Source organism: Passer domesticus, chromosome 21 (genome assembly GCF_036417665.1).
Source record: "Passer domesticus isolate bPasDom1 chromosome 21, bPasDom1.hap1, whole genome shotgun sequence".
NCBI classification, from domain to species: domain Eukaryota; kingdom Metazoa; phylum Chordata; class Aves; order Passeriformes; family Passeridae; genus Passer; species Passer domesticus.
In genome coordinates, this window is record NC_087494.1 from 3,096,069 (window position 1) to 3,115,461 (window position 19,393).

The 19,393-nt window shown below is 48.5% G+C and overlaps 1 protein-coding gene across 2 annotated transcripts; it reads left to right on the plus strand.

Moving 5' to 3' along the window:
* The first annotated feature begins 1,886 nt into the window (after nucleotides 1-1,886).
* GNA11 (G protein subunit alpha 11) lies at nucleotides 1,887-19,351 on the plus strand. 2 transcript variants are annotated; one of them, XM_064396177.1, is made up of 7 exons: nucleotides 1,887-2,012; nucleotides 9,100-9,284; nucleotides 10,321-10,475; nucleotides 11,164-11,292; nucleotides 12,484-12,613; nucleotides 13,348-13,501; nucleotides 15,061-19,351. In XM_064396177.1, the coding sequence occupies exons 2-7, from the start codon at nucleotides 9,138-9,140 to the stop codon at nucleotides 15,249-15,251; spliced, it is 906 nt and encodes a 301-aa protein (XP_064252247.1). In that variant the 5' UTR covers nucleotides 1,887-2,012; nucleotides 9,100-9,137; the 3' UTR covers nucleotides 15,252-19,351. The 2 variants fall into 2 exon arrangements, with proteins under 2 accessions (XP_064252247.1, XP_064252246.1); XM_064396176.1 differs by lacking the exon at nucleotides 1,887-2,012 and adding an exon at nucleotides 4,994-5,184.
* Nucleotides 19,352-19,393: the final 42 nt, after the last annotated feature.

Here is a 19,393-nt window from a genome sequence, read left to right on the forward strand (position 1 = left end):
ACCACACGCAGGGCTTTGCAGGAGTCTGAGGAACAGGGGCCCTGCACAGCCCAGAGTGGCATGGACAGAACCCACTGGGTCTGGGTGGCTCAGCCCTGCAACTCCTCTGCTTCTCACTTTGAATGCTGTGGCCTCCTTCCAGAAGAAACAGGGCTGAGACCCACCAAACTCATTAAACTTCAGCTGCCCTTGATCCCCCACCTGCCAAGAAACCCCAGTCCCTCCCTGGGCTGCAGTCCCGCCGTATTCAGACATCTGTGAGGCATTTTAGAAGGGCCAGTGCTGGCAGCTTGTGGGCTATTAGCCACAGCCAGCCCCATGCCACACTGCTGGGGCTCACGGAGTTCTCTCCTTCCTGCCTCCCCAGCCCCTCTTTGGGCTGGTTCCTGCTTTTTTGTTTGGTTTTGTTTTTTTTGTTTTGTTTTGTTTTTTTGTTTTGTTTTGCCCAGCCCTACCAGGTCTGTGCCACCTGGGATGGGCAGGCCAGGACTGGTGGGGGATGTTGGGCACTGGACCTTGGCCCCCTGCCACATCCAGGCCAGACTGTCCCTTATCCCCCCTCCTGTCACAGCAATTACTGGCTTTTGATATTAAACTTTCTCTAGATAGCATAACACAATCAGGCAGACACAAGACAAGGGCTGGGCAGGCCCGGCAGTGATTTCAACACGATCTGCCTCTCAAGTCCCTCTTTCACATGAGGGGCTGTTCTCCTTCTCTCCCTCACCACCTCCCAACTCTCCTGCTGCTGTTCAGTGCTGTGCAGGTCTCCCTGCTGCAGAAAAGGCTGGAATGAGCAGGGGGGCTGCACAGAATGAGCAGGGGGGCTGCACAGGCTCCCAGGGAGCCAGAAGAGGCACGAGCATGGCACTGGCAGGGCACAGATGCCACCAGCAGTGCTGTCACCCTCACCCCCAGCCCCAGCTGCTCCATCCCCTGGGACCCCCAGGTGCCCCTGATGGCACACAGCAGAGTCCCAGCACCTCAGTGCCCGCACGGGCAGCAGACAGGGCATTTGTTCTGCACTGTGTGCCCACGGTTCCGTGCTCATTTCCCTGCTGAAACTGTCTTGCTGCTTGCTCTCAGAGGCAGAAATGAACAGCAGCCCAAATTCCTCGCCTACACCGAGAAGAAAAATGAGAAACTGTCCCTGGATGTGCATAAGGTCCGAGCCAGGAATGGTCTGTAGGCAGAAAGGGCTTTTCTCCTTGGTCCAGGCAGGCTTTTTACAGCTGGTAAAACATTCCTACCCTCTTTGATCCCGTTTTATCAGTGACTTGGAATAATTGGGCTCCATTCCTCGTGGTGGCTGCCCCCCACCCCCCCCTTCTGCTGCGGCCTGTGTTTTTGCTGCAGACTGATTAGGGGTAATTATCATCCTTTTTACCAGCCAAAGTGCAAGGAACAGTTCACACTCCTTGCAGGAAGCAGGAAAGGGATTTTGCAGCTGAGCCGTGATTAGGAAGCACATGGCAAGGATGCCTGAACCTGCTCCCTGGGTGGTGTCCCTGAGGCATTTGGTGGGAGATAAGCAGGAAATTTGGAGCTGTGAGACAGTCAGGAGGTGCAGGGGAATCCACTGACCCTTTGGTCACGAGAAGCTTCCCAGCACAATCAGTTTGCAGAAGCAGTGTGTGAATCTCTCTGCATGTGAAACCCAAAGTGAGCCTGCAGGGAGTGACCCCCGGGGCTGGGATGGGCAAAGGAGCAGCTCCTGAGCAGGCCCACCTGTGCTGTGGGCATGGCCGGGGGCAGGACTGTCCCCTCCCTCCTCTGGCTCCCTGGCTGGACGAAGGGAGGAGCCAGATACCAATTTTAGGGTCAAAAGGATCAGCCAGGCTTTCCTGCTGGCTCATTGAGGCAGATTCCTGCTGCTCCTGTGCAGGATCAGCGTTCATCTGCTGCACTGGAGCTGCACCAAATGAATTTCTGCAGCAGTTTCTGAGGGAAGACAGATTGCTACACCCTTAAGAGCCTTTCTGTACTCGGCTAGTTCAGCAGCACTCCTCCAGGTAGGGAGAATATTTCTTCCTGACCTCAATTTATGACAAACACTGAAGCATGAGGCTGGATTGATTGCACAAGGAGATTGTGTCTTAGTAACTTGTGTGAATGCTGCAGCAGCTATGCTAATTCATCATTCCTTTATTTATGAAATCTGTGTGCAGGTTGAGTGCAATTAAATGATGTGTTTTGGGATCGTAGGGGATGAAAGGATCACAGAAAATGTAGGTTTGTTATCCTAGTTTACTGTGCACTGAGCCCACCTACAACACCATGACAAACCAGATGTGAAACATAAGGTTTAAAAAAACTAATCCAGCAATTGCTGTCACGGGCTGCATTTGTCAGCGTTGTTTGATCTCAGTGCCTTTCCTCCTCTGTTCAGAGAATTCCAATCTCGTGGCATCTTCCTGTGACAGGCAATTGAAGAACTTGTAAAATTAATTTTGGGGGAGGATGAAACATTTGACACGTGCTCTGCAGCTGGGTCCCTGGTCCCCATCAGCACCCAGGGAGAGTGCAGACACATTCCTCCTTTGAATATCACAAGAGAAGGAGGCTCTGCAACCACTCTGGGCAACCTGTGCTGTGTCAGCAGCACAGCAAAGTTCTTCCTCATGTTCAAGGTGGAACTTGCTGTGCATCAGCTTCTGCTCATTGTCCTGTTGCTCAGCAGCTGGGCAGGAACTGCTCCATCCCCTGGCAGCTCCCTTCAGATATTTATGGATATTGGTAAAATCCCCTCTTGGTCCTCTCCAGGCTGAGCACACCCAGCTCCCTCAGCCTGGCAGTGTGGCAGCAGCTCTTTGGCCACAGAGAGAAACAGATAATTTTCCCAGGTATTATTCTGGGAGAAGATCATTATTTCCCAGGTATTATTCTGTGAGAAGATCAGAGAAAAGAACGAGAAACAATTCTTATCTTGTTGTACCTGGTATTGTGAACATGTGGAATGTGTTATGGAGATTTGTTTACTAAAGGCTGGTTCCCTAATTAACTAATGGTGGTGGTGTTTTAATTAAAGGACCAATCAAGCACACCTGTATTGTAACTCTCTAAAAGAACAATGGGTTTCTTAATAAAGATTATTACTGATCAGCCTTCTGTGAATCATGGAGTCTATGCCACTTACCACCCAGCCAGGGGACACTGCCTGATATGGCAGGATCACCTCCCTGACCTGCTGGCAACGCCTGCTCCCCTCTGGAACCCACAAAGAGCCAAGAAATGGGGCCAGAATGGAGAAAAGGGATGGTGCTGGAATGTGTCTGCATGTCTTTGGGATCCCATCTCCACGGGCTCTTCCTCTCTGTAAACAAATGGGGGAGATCTCTGGGCTCAGCATTGACTGCTGCAGATGTGGGCCATGGGAACAGCTGCTCTGGAAGTGGCCTGGCACCTTCAGGATCAGCTTTCTGCAGGAACAGGGACATGGAGCCCAGGGAATTGCACTGGTGACGGAGCTGGGGGAAATCTCAGGGCTCCAAAACTTTTCCATTAGGGCAGAAAGGGAGGGAGTGGATGGGCTGTTGTTGCTTGGAGACTGGCAGTTCTGTCATTCTTAAATCACACTTTGATCAGGACTCATCAAAACTCAACTTCTGTGGACCCAAACTTCTCATCAGCAGGAGCCAATGAATGATTTGAATGATTTTTTAGCTGCCAAAGTAAAATGAGCAGGTGGCCTTTGCTGGGGTGTGTGATGAGGGAGGAACAGTCCTGCTGGGAGGGAAACAGGAGAATGTAACAAAGGGAGGTCAGCATTGATGCTGCTAAAGGCCAAACCATGAAAAAAAAATTTGGAAACTTATTTTGTCTGAGGCAAAGAGCTCATGGGAATAGCACAGGTATAAGGGAGAATTCAAGTGGAAAATAGAACCTGTTGTTCGTGAGTATCTTGTGTTTCTGTCTCAGCCAAACTGCCAAGAGGCAAGGACTGGCACACCGCTGCATGAGCCAGCTGGTAACGAGGAAAGCAGGTATGGAACAGCTCTGTGGTGCTTTTTTGGACCTCCAAAAAGACATTTAGATACAGACCCCGGGCAGGGCAGGGCAGGAGGGTTGTGTGTGTGGAGAGCCCAGGTGGCAGGGGCTGTGCCTGGGGCAGGGCCCAGGGGCTGCCCTGGCAGCACCAGAGCGATCTCAGGGCTGTGGGTCAGGGGAGGCTCCGGGCTGGAGGGGCTGCCCCAGCTCAGCAGCACCTGGCGGGGAGCACTGAGGAAAGCGGGGACAGGCAGCTCCGAGCGGAGATGGCGAGCTGGCAGGGCCGGGAGCGGCTCGGTGTGCTGTGCAGGGACACGGCCGGAGCCTGGAGCACGGCCCGGCCCGCCTCAGCCTCTCCCTGCCGGGTCCTGAGGGCTGAGCCGCGCCCGGCCCACGCAGCTCCGGCCCGGCCCGCTCCGAGCCCGCCCTGTGCCGCCATCCCAGCGGCCGGCAAGGCCCTGCCCGCCCGGCCTGGCCCACAGAGGGCGAGGGGAGGCGGCGGCTCCGCTCACGGGAGGCTCCGCTGCCATCCCGGCCCGCCCCACCATGGGCGCCCGGTCCGCCACCTTCCCACAATGCCCGGCGGCCCCGCCCCGCTCCAGGAACGCGCGTCCGTGCGCCCTCCTCCCTCGCCCCCCCCGCCACCGGCCAACCAAACCCTGCGCTGCCATTGGCCGCGGCGCCGCGTCCCGCCCGTCCGGGCCCGCCCCGCTGCGCGCCGCGCTCTCCCATTGGCCGCGGCCGCTGTCAGTCAGCGCTTGTTTTCGGCGGCAGCGGGTTGGGTTGCGCCGGCTCGTCGGTGTCTCGGCGGAGCCGTGCGGAGGGAGCGGCGGCGCAGCCGGGCGAGAGCGGCGCGGGGGCGGCGGCGCTGGCGCTGGGCCCGGCCGCAGCACTCGGGGCCGGGGCGAGGCCGGGCCGGGCCGGCGCCGCGCAGGGCGGGAGGGTGGGGAGGGAAGGGGGCGCGGGGCCGGGCCGGGCCGGGCTGCCGGCCGTGCGGAGAACGGTGGTCGGTGCCGGGGGGGTGGGGGGGTGGGCGGGGGCGTCCCGGCCGCGGCGCGACCATGACTCTGGAGTCCATGATGGCCTGTTGCCTGAGCGACGAGGTGAAGGAGTCGAAGCGCATCAACGCCGAGATCGAGAAGCAGCTGCGGAGGGACAAGCGCGACGCGCGGCGCGAGCTGAAGCTGCTGCTGCTGGGTGAGGAGCGCGGCGCCGGTCCGGCCGGGCCGGGCGGGGAGCGGGTGTGGCGGGGGAGCGGCGGGAGCCATCCCCGCCTGGAGCCCGGCGCTCGGGGCCGCTCCCGAGCCGTGCGGGGCCGGGCCGCCTCATTGGCCGCCCTTTGTTTGATTTTCGCGATGCGTCCGCTGTCAAAATGGGTTTTGACACGAGCAGGAACTGAGTGGCTGGAATTCCTGGTTGTGAAGGCGGGCGCGCACAGGGGCGCGTGAAATTTGTCTCGAGGGGACGATTTCTCGGCAGCGTGCTGGCGTGTGGGAATCCGCTGGTGGAGTTGGTGCTGTTCAGGATTGTCGGTGGGAAATCGGGCCTGCGGCTCCCCCAGCACAGAGTTTCCCCTGGGGCAGCGCTGGGAGCGCGGGGTGGCGGCTCTGCAGGGCACGGGGCAGCAGGAATTGGGTGCTGGGTGCTGGGTGAGGAGGTGCCCGCGGTGGGCAGAGGTGGAGATCACCTGTGCAGCCCCGAGAATCTGGGTCTTGGGGTGGAAACGGGAGTGCTGCCGTGCTGATGGGTAACTGTGCCGTGCTCAGATGAGTTTACAGGCATGGGGAGTCAGCTGCAGACTGGGACTTGCAGGCATGTGCCTCCTCCTTCAGCAGTGAGTTGGGCGTTCGTGCCTAGGTAGCCCCAAAATTTAAACCGAACTTTCAGTTTTCATGCGTGCTGTGATTTAGCATTGCTTGTGTGTCAGATATGTCCTGCTTTGTGCCATGAATACTGTATTATCTTGAGATGAAATCGAGCAGATCTGATGGATCTGACAAGCCATTAAGGTCCAGGTGAAGAAGGAGGCTGACCCTTGTGATAAAAACCACTTTGCTGTGTGTGCCCAGCCCCTTGGAGGGCTCCAGTACCCACCCTGTGCCTGGTGATAGCTGTCAAGTAAACCCCAGGGCTTTCCTTTTCACCCCAAATCCTCCACAATTAAAGTATTGCTGTTCTTTGTGTGGAAGGTAAAACCGAGGGCTTCACATTTCTGCTCTTTGGAGATGCTGTGGCAGTTTCTGTGAGGCTTCTTGGAGGTGTCCCTCACTCTCATGCTTCCCTAGAAGCAGTCCCACAGAAGCAGCTGTGTCAAAATAGGTTGTCGCTATAGGATAGATCTGGGTTAAGAAGATCCCACTGGATCTAAATATTTCACTTTAGGAAGAATTCAGATTGCTCAAGAATCCTTTCTGCTTTTCTGAAAGATACAGATTCTGCATCAAATTAAAAAAAAAATATAGAAGGTGGTTATTAATGGATAAGCAATACTTCTGGGTGTAGACAATTTTTGCAGGATGCTTTTCACTGGGCACAGCACGTTGCCCACCTTCAGCTGGCACAGGTAACCTGTGTTCTCTCTCCCTGCTCACAGGGATTTCTTCTGTGTTGCTCCTGTTCTATGCAGTTCTTATATTCACAAGTGTTAGTGATTGGCTTAGTGAGAGGGCTTTCCCAAAATCTCCAAAATTTGGAGTGTGCAGAGGGAGTTTCCACCTTGTAGAAACTGTTACATTTTTCTTGTCACTACATCTGGTGACAGTTACTTTGTTGAAGCCTAAAACAGAAAATTGAGGTGAAGAATAACAGTGCTAATCAAAGATGAACCTGTTAATAAGAAAATCAAGGTGTTGGACATTGCCATCTGGTACAAGGTAGTAATTTGTCTTTTTACTGGGTGGGGAGGGTATTTTGTTCAAAAATTGCTTGTGATTAAGCATGGGATACTGTTGACTGAGCAATATATTTATTAGGGGATCATTAGGAAGTTACTGTAAACTCTGCTGCTTTCACGTGTTGGCAGAAGAACTGGTGAATTCAGATTATCTCCTGTCATATTATATGTATAAAAAAGGATTTTGTGCTCTGAGAGTTGTAGATCTTGCCCACCAGATCTCGTAACCTGCTGGTGTAGTGCTGTGCCTCAGGGAAAGCAAAAGGCAACTTAAAAAAAAAAAACCCAAAACCAAACCAATAACCCGCCACCAATAAGCAAAACCAACCCCCAAACCAAAAAGGGCATGATGGAGTGGCAGGAAGAATCTGTGTTTGAACTCTTAAGTCCTGAAGCAAGCAAAGATCTGGTGTTGAGGGTTTTTTTTTTAATATATTTTCATTGTTGAAATGCTTTGAAGCAGCACCTTATTTTTTTTTTTCCTCTCAGTTTTGGTCACTGTGGTAAAAGACAAGGAAGTATTTCTCACCACACTGACAGAAACCACAAGAGATCTCAGTTTCCAGTTTTTCCCCCACTTAGGGTGCACCTTTGTATTCAAGATGGAGATAGTTTGCTGCATATTGATAATGTCTACAGTGCTAATTTCTGGCTCTGCTGACGTGATTTCTGTCAGTTCTTGCTGTTCATTTCAAACATTCTGCTTCTAGTTAGGTGCTTGTTGCTTTTTATCTGAGCATTTTTATTTGTTTGCCTTTTAGCCTGCCAAGATAAAATGAGTAACTGAGTATCTACATAGGAGTATTAATTGTGTATTGGGATGAATGAGATCGTGTCTGAATCCATCTCTCCCCTGGTGTGAGGAGGATCTGGTGGTACCTGTGGGGAGAGCCAGGGCTCTGCCAGCATTTTAACTCCAGGTCAAAAGGATTTGTATCACTGGCATGATATATTTTGAGTTTTTGGTCTCGGTAGTCAGGTGAGCTGGGCCACTGTGTTAGAGAGGTGTGGGTTTTTTATCAATATCCTGCATAATGATAGCAAATTTCAGAACATGGAACAAAAGCACTCCTCAGAAACGTAGTGGTGTGCTTTTAGGCTGCTGAGATGTGGAGGGGAGCCCATCCCAAGTGGGACCTGGCCCGGGTGTCCCCTCCACAAGGGACTCTGTGCACGGGGCGATGTCACCGGGGACGTCCCGCTTGAATTGTGAATTTAGCAATTCTCTGGAACTGCTTGGGTGCCGTCTGATGGCGTTTCTCCCCCCTGCTCACCCTGTTAGAAAGTTCCCACTGTCCTTTGGTATCATAGTCTGGTGGCCTTCACATGCCGAGTGACACTCCTGTGGGGCCATAAATGTGGGAGTGGAAGGACCTGCCCGGGTGACGGTGCAGGAAGCGCTGCCCTGTGCCGTGTCCTGCCCTCCCAGCTGCTCCCAGCCCGGCAGTAAAACCTGAAAAAGAAGGAAGAGAAGGAAGCAGTGGCCTTGCTGAGCAGGCTGCAGCCCGTGGGGACCCAGGCACGGCACCGACAGCTGGAGCAGTGGCCTACTCTGCTCTCCCTGCCAGACGCCATTTTTAACTCCCTCGCATCCAGAGCGGGATCGCAGCAATCCTGCCACAGGCAGGCTGTGGGCTCAGCCCCGAGCAGCAAACCTTCTGTGCTGCCTGCTTTCTCCATGGCAAACAGAGTTTCTTCAGCTCAGTTCTCCTTTAGAGTTGATTTATTTTTTTCCTGTTGTGTTTGGTTCTTCCCTGTGAAAAGACACGGCGCGTATAAGGCAAAGAACGTTTTGTGCCAAATTAGAACAAAACAAAATTTGCTGTTTGCTGGGCTTCTCCTGGCCATTCACTGCTGAATCTGTGCCACTTTCCTGGCTTGAGAGTGTGTCCAGGCCCTTCCTGGCTGGTTGTAGCATCTTGCTGGAGTATCTGGGAATAGGTCAGGTGTGACGGGCAAGGGCCTCTTGACGCAGGACGTGTGGGAGTGGCTGTAACGTGAGATTTGGAATAAGAGCTACTTTTGAAGGCTGCTCTAAAGGACAAGGTGTCTTCCTTCCATGCTGCCGTGTCCCTAACAATCCAGGCTGCCTTTTCACCAGTCTGGGAAGTGACAGAAAGAGGGTTGGGAGTGATGTGTGCTTGGGTGTAGTGATAGGAGCTTTCATCTGTCGTGGATTTGCTGCTGGTGGCTCCTAACTCCCTCTTTGCATCCTGTAGGCACTGGGGAGAGTGGGAAAAGCACGTTCATTAAGCAAATGCGTATAATTCATGGCTCAGGCTACTCTGAAGAAGACAAAAAAGGCTTCACCAAGCTGGTGTACCAAAACATCTTCACTGCCATGCAGTCTATGATAAGAGCCATGGAAACCCTGAAGATTCTGTACAAATATGAACAGAACAAGGTAAGTTTGTCAGTTTTTGCACATATCTTTAGTCAGCGAGGATTTTGAGTTCTTGTTTCTTTGTGTCTTCCTGCATTGCAACCTCAACCTTCCTGAACTCTTTTTCTATAAACTTTTTATGACATTTTCTTGGTACCCAACTCCTTTTACTTGGTTGTGTTAAGGGATTGAGCAACTTTGCATGGTCGGTGCACTGGTGTGCCTAGTGAGTGGTGGGAGCAAGGGATTGGGATGTGAAGGGATAGGAGGGGTGTTATTTTTGCTCATTTCAAGGATTCAGGGCTGTTAAATGTGTTGGCATTTTCTTTGCATTTGTTGCTGTTCTTATTGGAACTTGAAGCTGGCAAAATATATGCTGGACCCAAAAGACACAGACTTGTGCTGGTAGTAACCCCTGCTCCTGTTTTTCTGATAGCTACTGACCAAGGGTACAAACATTTCTTGAAGAATTTCAGTCTCAACCACAGAAACATACTGATTTTGGGACCAGGAATTACTTTTAGACAGATCTGATCTAAATTATTTTATCTTTTTGAGGGGGAGGACAGTTAGAGTGAGGGCATACCAGGAAAAGAGATTTTTTTTTAGCATATTTTGCTTTTTTTAATCCTTAGCATCCTTAATATTTTGAAGTTGTGTTTTATCTGACCTATCACATGATGTCTTGGAGCTGATTTTGAATAATTGTTTGTATGGATTAGATGGTGCCTCTTTCCTGTCTGTGGTGAGAATAGGCAGAGTGTGAGAAAGCTTTGCCTGTGCTTTATGTGAGGCATGGTGGAGGGGTTCTGATAAATAAAATCTGCCAACTTTTGCTTGCTGTAACTTGTGCAGAACTTCCCTTTGTTTTTTATTTATTGGGGGAATTGGTAAAAGCCCCTAGGTGTGGATAATCACCTCCCAGACACCACAGGCTGTGGTAGATATTATAGTCCTTCCTTTGCTTAGCCGTTGGAGGGTGGATGTTTTTTGCCCTTCAGTTTTGGGGTTTTTTTCACTTTTTCTCTCTTTTCTTTGTCTTTTTTTCAATCTCCAGGCCAATGCAGTGCTGATCCGAGAAGTGGATGTAGAAAAGGTCATGACATTTGAGCAGCCATATGTAAGTGCAATTAAAACATTGTGGAATGACCCTGGAATACAAGAGTGTTATGACAGGAGAAGAGAATATCAACTTTCTGACTCAGCTAAATAGTAAGTGTACAATCACTGGCATGCTTGTGGTGGGAGTGATGCTCTAACAAATAATACCTGTCCACATTTTATTTATTGAAGTCCAGGGTTTGTTTCCTTATCATTTGCTGCTTTTCCTGAGAGTCTGAGGTGTTCTGGTGGGTGTAAAGGTGTTCATGCATCTGCTTCAGGATGTACCTGAGGCCGGAATCCCCACATTATTCCATCTGTATTGATCCTGGCTCTTGGGCAGCAGGAGTGCTGCTCCTTCTCATCAAGTTTGCCATGTGTAACTCAGATTTTATTAATTACAAATCCATTAAGTTTGGCAATGTACAGAGGATGTTTCTACATTTTTAAGTATAAAACCTCAGATGAGACTTGATCCTGAAACATAAAGCATCTGCTGTGGTTAAACTTCCTCTGCAGTAAAGATTGTCTTCCCCACTCTTATCCAGAGTGGATTTTAGTTGTTTTTAGTGTGTCTGTTTATCCTCCAAGGGGGCTGGCTGGTGAATTACTGTCCCCCAAAAATATTCTCTCTCACTTTTCCACACCGTATTTAAAATCATTCAGACAACTTCTGCCTTTCTCATTAGGCTACAGAGAAACTTCACGTAGCAGTTTGTACATCTGCATCTTTATGTGCTGCACCTAAGGAAGTTTTCTCTTGTCCCTTTGTTATCTTTTCCCACTGTCCTGCTTGCAGCTATCTCAGCGATGTGGATCGTATTGCTACCCCAGGATATCTACCAACTCAGCAAGATGTGCTACGGGTTAGAGTCCCTACAACCGGGATCATAGAGTACCCCTTTGACCTAGAGAATATTATCTTCAGGTACTGGAGGTGTCTTCAAGTTACAGCTGAGCTGGGGCACCAGGGACGTGGTTTCAGCAAGGATAAACTGTGGCTTGCTTCAGTGTGGCCACGTGGTTTGAGTGGATGTGTGGTGGGTGCTAGTTGGGGTGGTCTGATGTTTTGGCTGTCAGAAAACTCAAAATTCAGAACTCAGCCTGCTTTGGGATCAGTGGCACTTCACAGCCAGGGAACCATCTTGGTGTCCTTCCTGGGAAGGGTTGCACTGCTGAAGTTGTGGTTTGTGAGGCAGCCGAGGGATGTGTTGAGAGCTGAAGCCACCAAGGGCTGACAGTTTTTGTGCAGGAATGCTTCCCTGTACCCAGCACCTGCTTGAGAGCTGGTTTTCTGTGCCTCCCTTGTGCTCTCAGGTAAAAAAACCTGCTGCCTGTGCTGCTGCAGCAAGAGAGGGTCTTTGCAGGCTTCAGCCAGCAACTGAGCCTGGCATGGCCAGGCTGAGCTCAGCAATATTCCTGTGTTTCTCTTGGTGCTTGGGTGCTCTCTGCCCTCCCCCACCACAGTGTGGCATTGCCAGAGAGGAATAAAGGAACCTGCATTCCCTCTCTTAAACCATTTGGTTACAGAAATGCAGAATTCTCCTCTCCCTGTTCTGGTTTGCTGACCTAGGGAGGAGGTGTAGGATTTTATCAAAGGTGAACCACGTGTGGCACTTCAGGTGAGTGCCAGAATAACTTTAGTGTACTGTACAGGTGGGACTTGAAGCTGAGAGGCTGAAGTGCTTGGCTGTTAAACAGCACATTCCAACAAAAGTGTAACAACTAAAGAAAGAAAGATTTGGGTGGGGGAGAAGCTTTGAGGCAAGCAGGTGCTTTAATTAAAAATAAAAATAGTTTGCTCATGTGACAGAGCACAGTTTTGAAGGACTTGTCTTTTCAGACTCAAGGCTGCTGCTGAGCAAACCAGAGCAGAATGCAACAAAAATGGTCAAGGGTGAATTTGGCATCACTCACCTGTGGCCATTCTTTCAGTTTGCTGCATTTCTGGACCATATTTTATAAACTTGATGGTTTTGTTGACAGGCAGAGCTGTCACATCCCTGTGCCAGGTTAACAGGAATGGTAAAGAGCCAAATTAATTCTTGTTGTTTGCTGGTCCTTTGCATTCAGAGAAGTGCAGCTCCTCTGTGACACTCTGTGTACTTCTCTTCCTTAGAATGGTGGATGTTGGAGGTCAGAGATCAGAACGAAGGAAGTGGATCCATTGCTTTGAAAATGTGACTTCCATCATGTTTTTAGTAGCACTTAGTGAATATGACCAAGTTCTGGTGGAATCTGATAATGAGGTGAGCCAAAGAATGGGAACTCTGCAGGAGGGAGGAAGAAAGGGAAAGAGGGAGGAATGTCTTTGTAGTTCCTTGAAGGCTGGTACCCAGGTGCTTGGTGCCAAGCTGGATTAGCTGCTGTTATTGGTTTTGGCCTTCAGTTCTTGTTGCAAAGGGAACATGAGCCTCCACGGGTCATGATGTCCCTGAGGATGGAAAAGGCAGAGGGCATTCAAATCATCTGGACTTCTCAAGTGAAAAATGAAATTATCTGAAGAGTCCCTTGTGCCATGCACTGCTCCCAAATCACCCCTTCCCCTCCTGCACTTCAGGCTTTGCTGTCTTGTGAGGTGATGACTGCACTCTTTGAAGGTGCAAATCTGAATTTTGGCACTTGCCAATAGATCAAAAACTTGCTATTAGATAACAATAGTTGCTCTTTTTCTAGTAGTCAAAATATGCTCACAAAGTACCATTGGACAGTCCTCTCACATGACTGTTAAAGCATAAAATGACTTTTTTAAAAGTCTTTTGATGTGAAAGGCTTGGCAAATAAATGAAGCTTGAGTCCCTCAGATTTTGCATTTCCTTTCCATTTACTGATCCAGCTTGAACCAGCATCTACCTGGGGCCCGAGTATTTTGTGTATAATGTTTGAGATGCTGAATTACTCCAGATCTGAGTGCATGTGCAGGCAGCAGAAAGGCATTTTAGTGCTCCTCTGTGAAAACAGGGCTTTCTTTTTGTGCTTTCAGAACCGGATGGAAGAGAGTAAAGCTCTCTTTCGAACCATTATAACTTACCCATGGTTCCAAAACTCTTCTGTCATCCTCTTTCTCAACAAGAAAGATTTGTTGGAAGACAAGATCCTGTATTCCCACCTTGTTGACTATTTCCCAGAGTTTGATGGTGAGTGACTTTTTAAGAGGGAACACTTGGTGGGGTGGGGGTGATTGGGTTAAAACTTAATTGTTTTTTAAAGAACACTCAGATCTAGAAGTGAAGACATTAATTGGAGAAAGAATGCCTACAGCAATAAGAAAACATCACAAAAATACCTTAATCATGAATAGACAGGTGGAATCTGATAGGATGATCAAACAATGAGCCTCTCCTAGATGAAGAATTATCCCCTCCAATATGCACAATTAACTTGTACCTATAACCAGTTTCATGGCAGTTTATTGGTTTTGTGGACCTTTTAACCCTCTAGTCAAGAGGTGACTTTGAGTCTTTGTTTTGAGAAACCAGCTGGTCAAATACCCAAGTTGTTTAAATGATGGTGTTAAAAAAAAAAATCTTCCTGCAGCTTGAAATTCTTATTAGCATGCCATCTGCTGTTGTGGGAAAATAATATCTATGTGAAACAGAGAATTTCCCTTCTGAAACAAAACTCCTTAGCCAGAATATTATTTGAGGCTCTTCAGTTGAGTGCATTTAAAGCTGGCTGGTAACACACCTGTACAGGGCTGAAAATAAAATCAAAGGGGTGGAGAATAAATCAGACAATATTCTTCCTGCCATGCTCTCATGTATTAGTTCTGTAATTATTTGCTTAAAAAATATGAGGTAAAGGAAGAATTGCCACCTTGCAAACAGCTTTCATCTTTTGGAGGACCAGTGAAATTGCTCTTGGTGTGTCCTCCCACATCTGGAGTTCCTGCTTGGAGCTCTGGAGGGAACACCAAGTTTTTCCAGCAGGCTGGGAGTGGCTGAAGAGCTCCTTCCCAAACAGGGGATGGAGTTTGTGGGGTTCCAAACTTCAAATGGAGCTTTAACAGCTGGAGACAGATCCCAGCTTCCAGGGGTGTCCTGTACTTTCATTTTTTTCCTGCAAGCAGCTCCTTCAAGGATGCTGCATGGCCTGTAAGTGGGAGGTTGCCCTATTGATTTCCTCTCAAGAGATGGTGTTTGCCATGCAACATCAGCAGTCCTCTGAAAGAAATTGCAGTAGGGGGCTATTTTCTGGGGAGTTGTCAGCAATGTGAATTAAAAACTGGCCCAAATTCCCATTTTTAGCTCCTGTGAGGTGACCAGCTGGATCAGAGTGACTGTGCTTTTGACTGGCAGTAACCCTTCTTTCCAGAATTCACACTTGTGTCTTTCAGCCTGTGAGCTCCACCTGTATTAGGAAGAAATGTACACCCCATTTCCATGGGAGAGCATTTAGTGGTGTCTGTCCAGCACCTGCCACTGTTCCCAGTGGATGCTCCCACCCTGGGTTCTTCCAAGGTCTGAATTCCACAGCAGGGTCTGAACTGACCCATCAAAACTGCAAAGTGCCCAGTGCCCTTCTGGGATTTGGTTAGACAGCTGAAAAGCATAAGACACTTCATCTCTTGGAGCTTTCATCACATAAATCATCTTAATTTCTTCTTTAAAGCTCTGTAACCCATAGGAAAAAAGTGCTATGGATCTGGGGGGTGCGTGGGAGTGAATCCATTCACTGGTGTCTCTGTTTGCTGCAGGCCCACAGAGGGATGCACAGGCAGCCCGTGAGTTCATCCTCAAGATGTTTGTGGATTTAAATCCCGACAGTGATAAAATCATCTATTCCCATTTCACATGTGCCACAGACACAGAAAACATCCGTTTCGTCTTTGCAGCTGTCAAGGACACCATCCTACAGCTCAACCTGAAGGAGTACAACCTGGTTTGACCTGCTCTGCTCTTGCCCCTTGAGAGGCTTCTTTGTGAAGAAAAGACAAAAAAATGAAATTTTAAATATGACAGGAAAAAAAAAAAAGTTTTAATTTTTGATGATGTAATGATTGCAAATTGTCTGATCTGTGGAGTGGCAAGTGCTCGGTGTTATCCTGGAGTCTCATGTCTCTGTCCACAGAGTAGTTGATTTCATATTTTTAACAAATTGCTTTTATGTCACAGTTAACGGGGATATGCCTCATTTCTTCAGCACCTTGCTTACTTCTTAATTTTTGCCAAGCAGCTAAGGCAGCCTCATCTTGATCTTTCCTTTGTTGCTAAGCCACTTTTTTTTTTTTTCCCCCCCCTTTCATCCCCATGGTATATGTAGAGAAAAACAAAAATCCCCAACACTTTCCAGCTGAGATTGTGAATTCACTGGACTGTGGGAGTGCAGAATGCTACTGGTCCCTTTGCCTTGTGCTATAGGGTGCCTCTGGTGTAATTTGCTAATCCTGCTTCCTTGCCCTCCTTCTTTCCCTTCCCCAGGACACGCTCCATGGTTCACTGTGATGAAATGTTGGGGAGGAGCGATTGCTCTCCAACTATTGTGCAAAAAAAAAAAGAGAAAAAGGCAAAACAAACAAACAAAAAAAAAAGCCATCACTTTTCCATTCTTTATATGTTCTGAGTAATTTTTTGTTATCAATTATAAAAGGTATGGAGACTGTGATTTTTTTTTTAAATTATTGATGTTCTATACATAGTTTGCTATGTGTTGCTGTATTTTGTTCATGGACTACAAATGATGGAAGCTCTTGGAGCAATAGCTGCTGAGCCTGGGGAAGTGCCTGACTGTAATTGTTCTTTTTTTATTTCATTTTTATTTCTTTTTTTATTTCTTTTTTTATTTTCTTTCCCCACACACACAAACACATCCCACCCACACCACAAGCACGTGGCCATGTGTGCACAAGGCTCAGTCTGCAGAGAGGAACTGTTTTGTTGGGTAGAGTTTTTGACATCAATGAGCAACTTCTCTATGCAGCAGTTACCAAAAGCACACTGAGTGGTTGTGGCATTCCAGCATCAGACTTTGCCTGGATTGAAAACCTTAGTCTTGTGCCATCCTCTAGGTCTTTTCTTGCTGCCTAATAGCAATCAAGCCTTGTTTTATTGCATTTTGTGCCAGTGTGTGAATGACTTGGTAAGAATTCCTCAGCCTTGTCCAGCTTGCAGAGTTTCAGAGGACCAGAGCTGGAGGGTGGCAGGCTCTGCTGGGATTCTTACTTGGAGGGAGCAGCACTTCTGTCCCTCCTCTTGATGCATTCCCCTCTGTGTCCCTCTTTGGAGGAGTATGGGATCCTCTTTGGAAGACTTGCACACATCCTTGCTGCAGGGTGCCTGAGATCATGGTGGTGGCAGTGGTTAATTGGTAGCAGTGGTTAATTGGTAGCAGTGGTTGATTGGTAGCAGTGGTTGATTGTTGTGGCTGCTGCAGAATGCAGAGAGCCCTGCCCTGGCTGCACTTGGTGCAGCAGGAGAGGAGGAGAGAGGCAGCAGCTCTAGCTGCAAGGCAGAGTGGATGCAGTTGTGGGTTCTGAATGCCACCTGAACCTCCACTGAGCAGGGTGAGACGAAGCCTTTGCACATTGGGAGCTTTATTTTGCAGGAGCTGAGGCAAGTCAAGGTGCTGCAGGGCTGCTGCCAGCCCGGGAGGAAGAAGTGCATTGGCAAGGCAGGGAGAGGAGAGTGGGAAGCAGGAGGTGAGACCCACGTGTGGACGTGTGTCAGTCAGCCATCACTGATGCTTCTGGTTCAATTCCAACACTTAGCATTGGGTCCAAATTCTCTGGATCAACCAGATTGCCCCCTTGAAGGCTGCCAGTAGAAAAAAGACTAAACGAGCTGCACTGTTGGAGGGGGCTGTTGATATTTTGTCTCTTTTGTAGACAGAGCACTACATCAGTGTTTTGCACAACGTTGTAAGAGTAAATCTAACTGTCTGAGATGCTTAAGATGCTTTGATCTAGAACACTAAACTGTGGAGGGACGTAATTTTGAATAATTCTGTTGCTAGGTCCCTCATTTTCCAGAGTAGGCAAGTGAAGCCTCTGTGTGCTCAGAGCCAGCTCTGCTCCAGGTGATTACAGAGCTCCAGTTGGAACAGTAGCCATGGGACCAACAGTTGAAGAGCCAGTCTGAGTGGTGATGCTGAGGGAAACATAGCATCTCTTTAGACTAGCCATGCTCTGGACTGCATTTAACCCTTGGGAGGAATGAGGAGGGATTCCCATGTGTCAGACAGCTTTGCATCAATTTTACTGCTTTTTTTTTTTTTCATCTTTATGCCAAAATGATCCAGTTTGTAGAAATTGTCTTATAAAGAGGAATTTATAATCATCTTCATGTATTCTAAGTGCTGTTCCTCTGAAGCAGACAGCAGCACCAACCTCTTCTGCTTCTGTGATCCTTTTGTAAATGGTTCACACTACAGCTGTTGCCAGCAATGAGCCTGGCACTGAGATACACAGGTTCTTGGAAAATAACTTCCCAGAAGTTTCTCTTTTCCAAGGTGAATGATGGTGGTACTTCCACTTGAATCAGAAACTTTTTTCGTCTCGTTTTGTACCTTCCCCTTTCTTTAAGAGCTGCTGCCCTGGCACAGGAGGAGGGATCTTGGCATCTGTCTCTTGCAGAGTGACTCTGCATCCTGGCAGGCAACTGTGGGAGGCTGTGGGCACAAGGATTTAGGGAATGTGCTGTACCTTGTGGGGCACCTGCTTGGGGTGGCTGTAGGCTGGGAAGTGGCTCGGGGCAGGGAGGGGAGGGCTGAGCATTGCTCAGTGGCTCTTGAGTTCAGAAACCTCCTCTGGACTGGGGTAGGACCGGGTCAGACCTGTCCACGTCACCTGGAGTTGTCTGTGACTGTATCATGTGTGAGAAGATAGCAGTGTTAGCACGTGCTTTCCTTAGTGAGCAGCTGCTCGTGTGCCTCCAGCTTGGCCAGTGAAGTGTTCCTGCAAAACTGGCTCCTGTCTCTGTTGGCTGGCAAATGCCTGCCCTAGCAAAAGTGCCAAACCTTGAAACCAAATTTGCCTGTATCAACCTTTCTGAAAGTGAGGCCTGTCAGAATTCTCTTTCAGAAGAGAGGTAAAATTGGGTTGTTGTAGGGAATCCAGAGTCTGAGGAGTTGGGTCTCCTTGCTAACCTCTGCTCCTTGTGCACTTTTAATCATTGTTCTGTTGAAAAAAAAAACCAACATACTTGGAACTAGTTTGAAACTTGAAGTCAGTGAGCAGAGGACCATCCCTTTTCCTTGCACCATTCCATGTGGATTGGCTACCTGGTGAGCAAAAGCCCCTTCCAGCTGCAGCGTGTCAGCTCCTGCCCTTCCTGCCTCCCCCTTCTCCTCGAGTTGGATTCTTTGGTCTCTTGTTGTTGCTTCCTAGCAATGTTGGCCTTGCGTTCAACTATGGTTTTTCTTCATGTGTTTTATTGGTTTAAAAAAAAAAAGACAAAAAAATAATTAAAAAAAACAACAAAAAAAAAGACAAAAAAAAATACTTCCGGAGTGTGCTGACCATTGTATTGTCCTGTACAGAGCCCAGGTCGTTAGAGTCCAGCAGAGATAAAGTGTGTTATGCAGCACCCAGTTTTTTAAGAGTATGGTTTGTGCCAATGCCCCTTCTTTAGTAGTGCCAGAGACTCTTTACAAGTGCCAATGTGGTGGAAATTATTTGGTTATACTTGTATATTATAGGATCCTGATTTAAGACAATTTAAACATTATCCTATTTAAAAAGAATACTATATAAAATGCTGTTTTTAAACCTTGTCATTTGCAATGCATGTATTGTTGTGCGTGTTGGGGGGCGGGGAGGGAAGAGGGTAGGGTAAAGGAGTTTCTGAATAAGATGCCCAGTGTCAGGATCTATTCAGACTCCAAACTGTCTCATTCCAGTCCAGGAGTGTGATTGTTTCTTGGAATGATCCCACTCTGACTGCTGGGCAACACGCTTATTACAGAAATATCTGATGGAAATTGATTTTCATATCTTTCTCCTGAAATAAACTCTCTGTTTGAAATTGGAATAAATTTTGTTCCTAAAAGCCGTGGTGGTTGTGTGTGTGTTTCTTCTCTGCATTCTTCCCCTC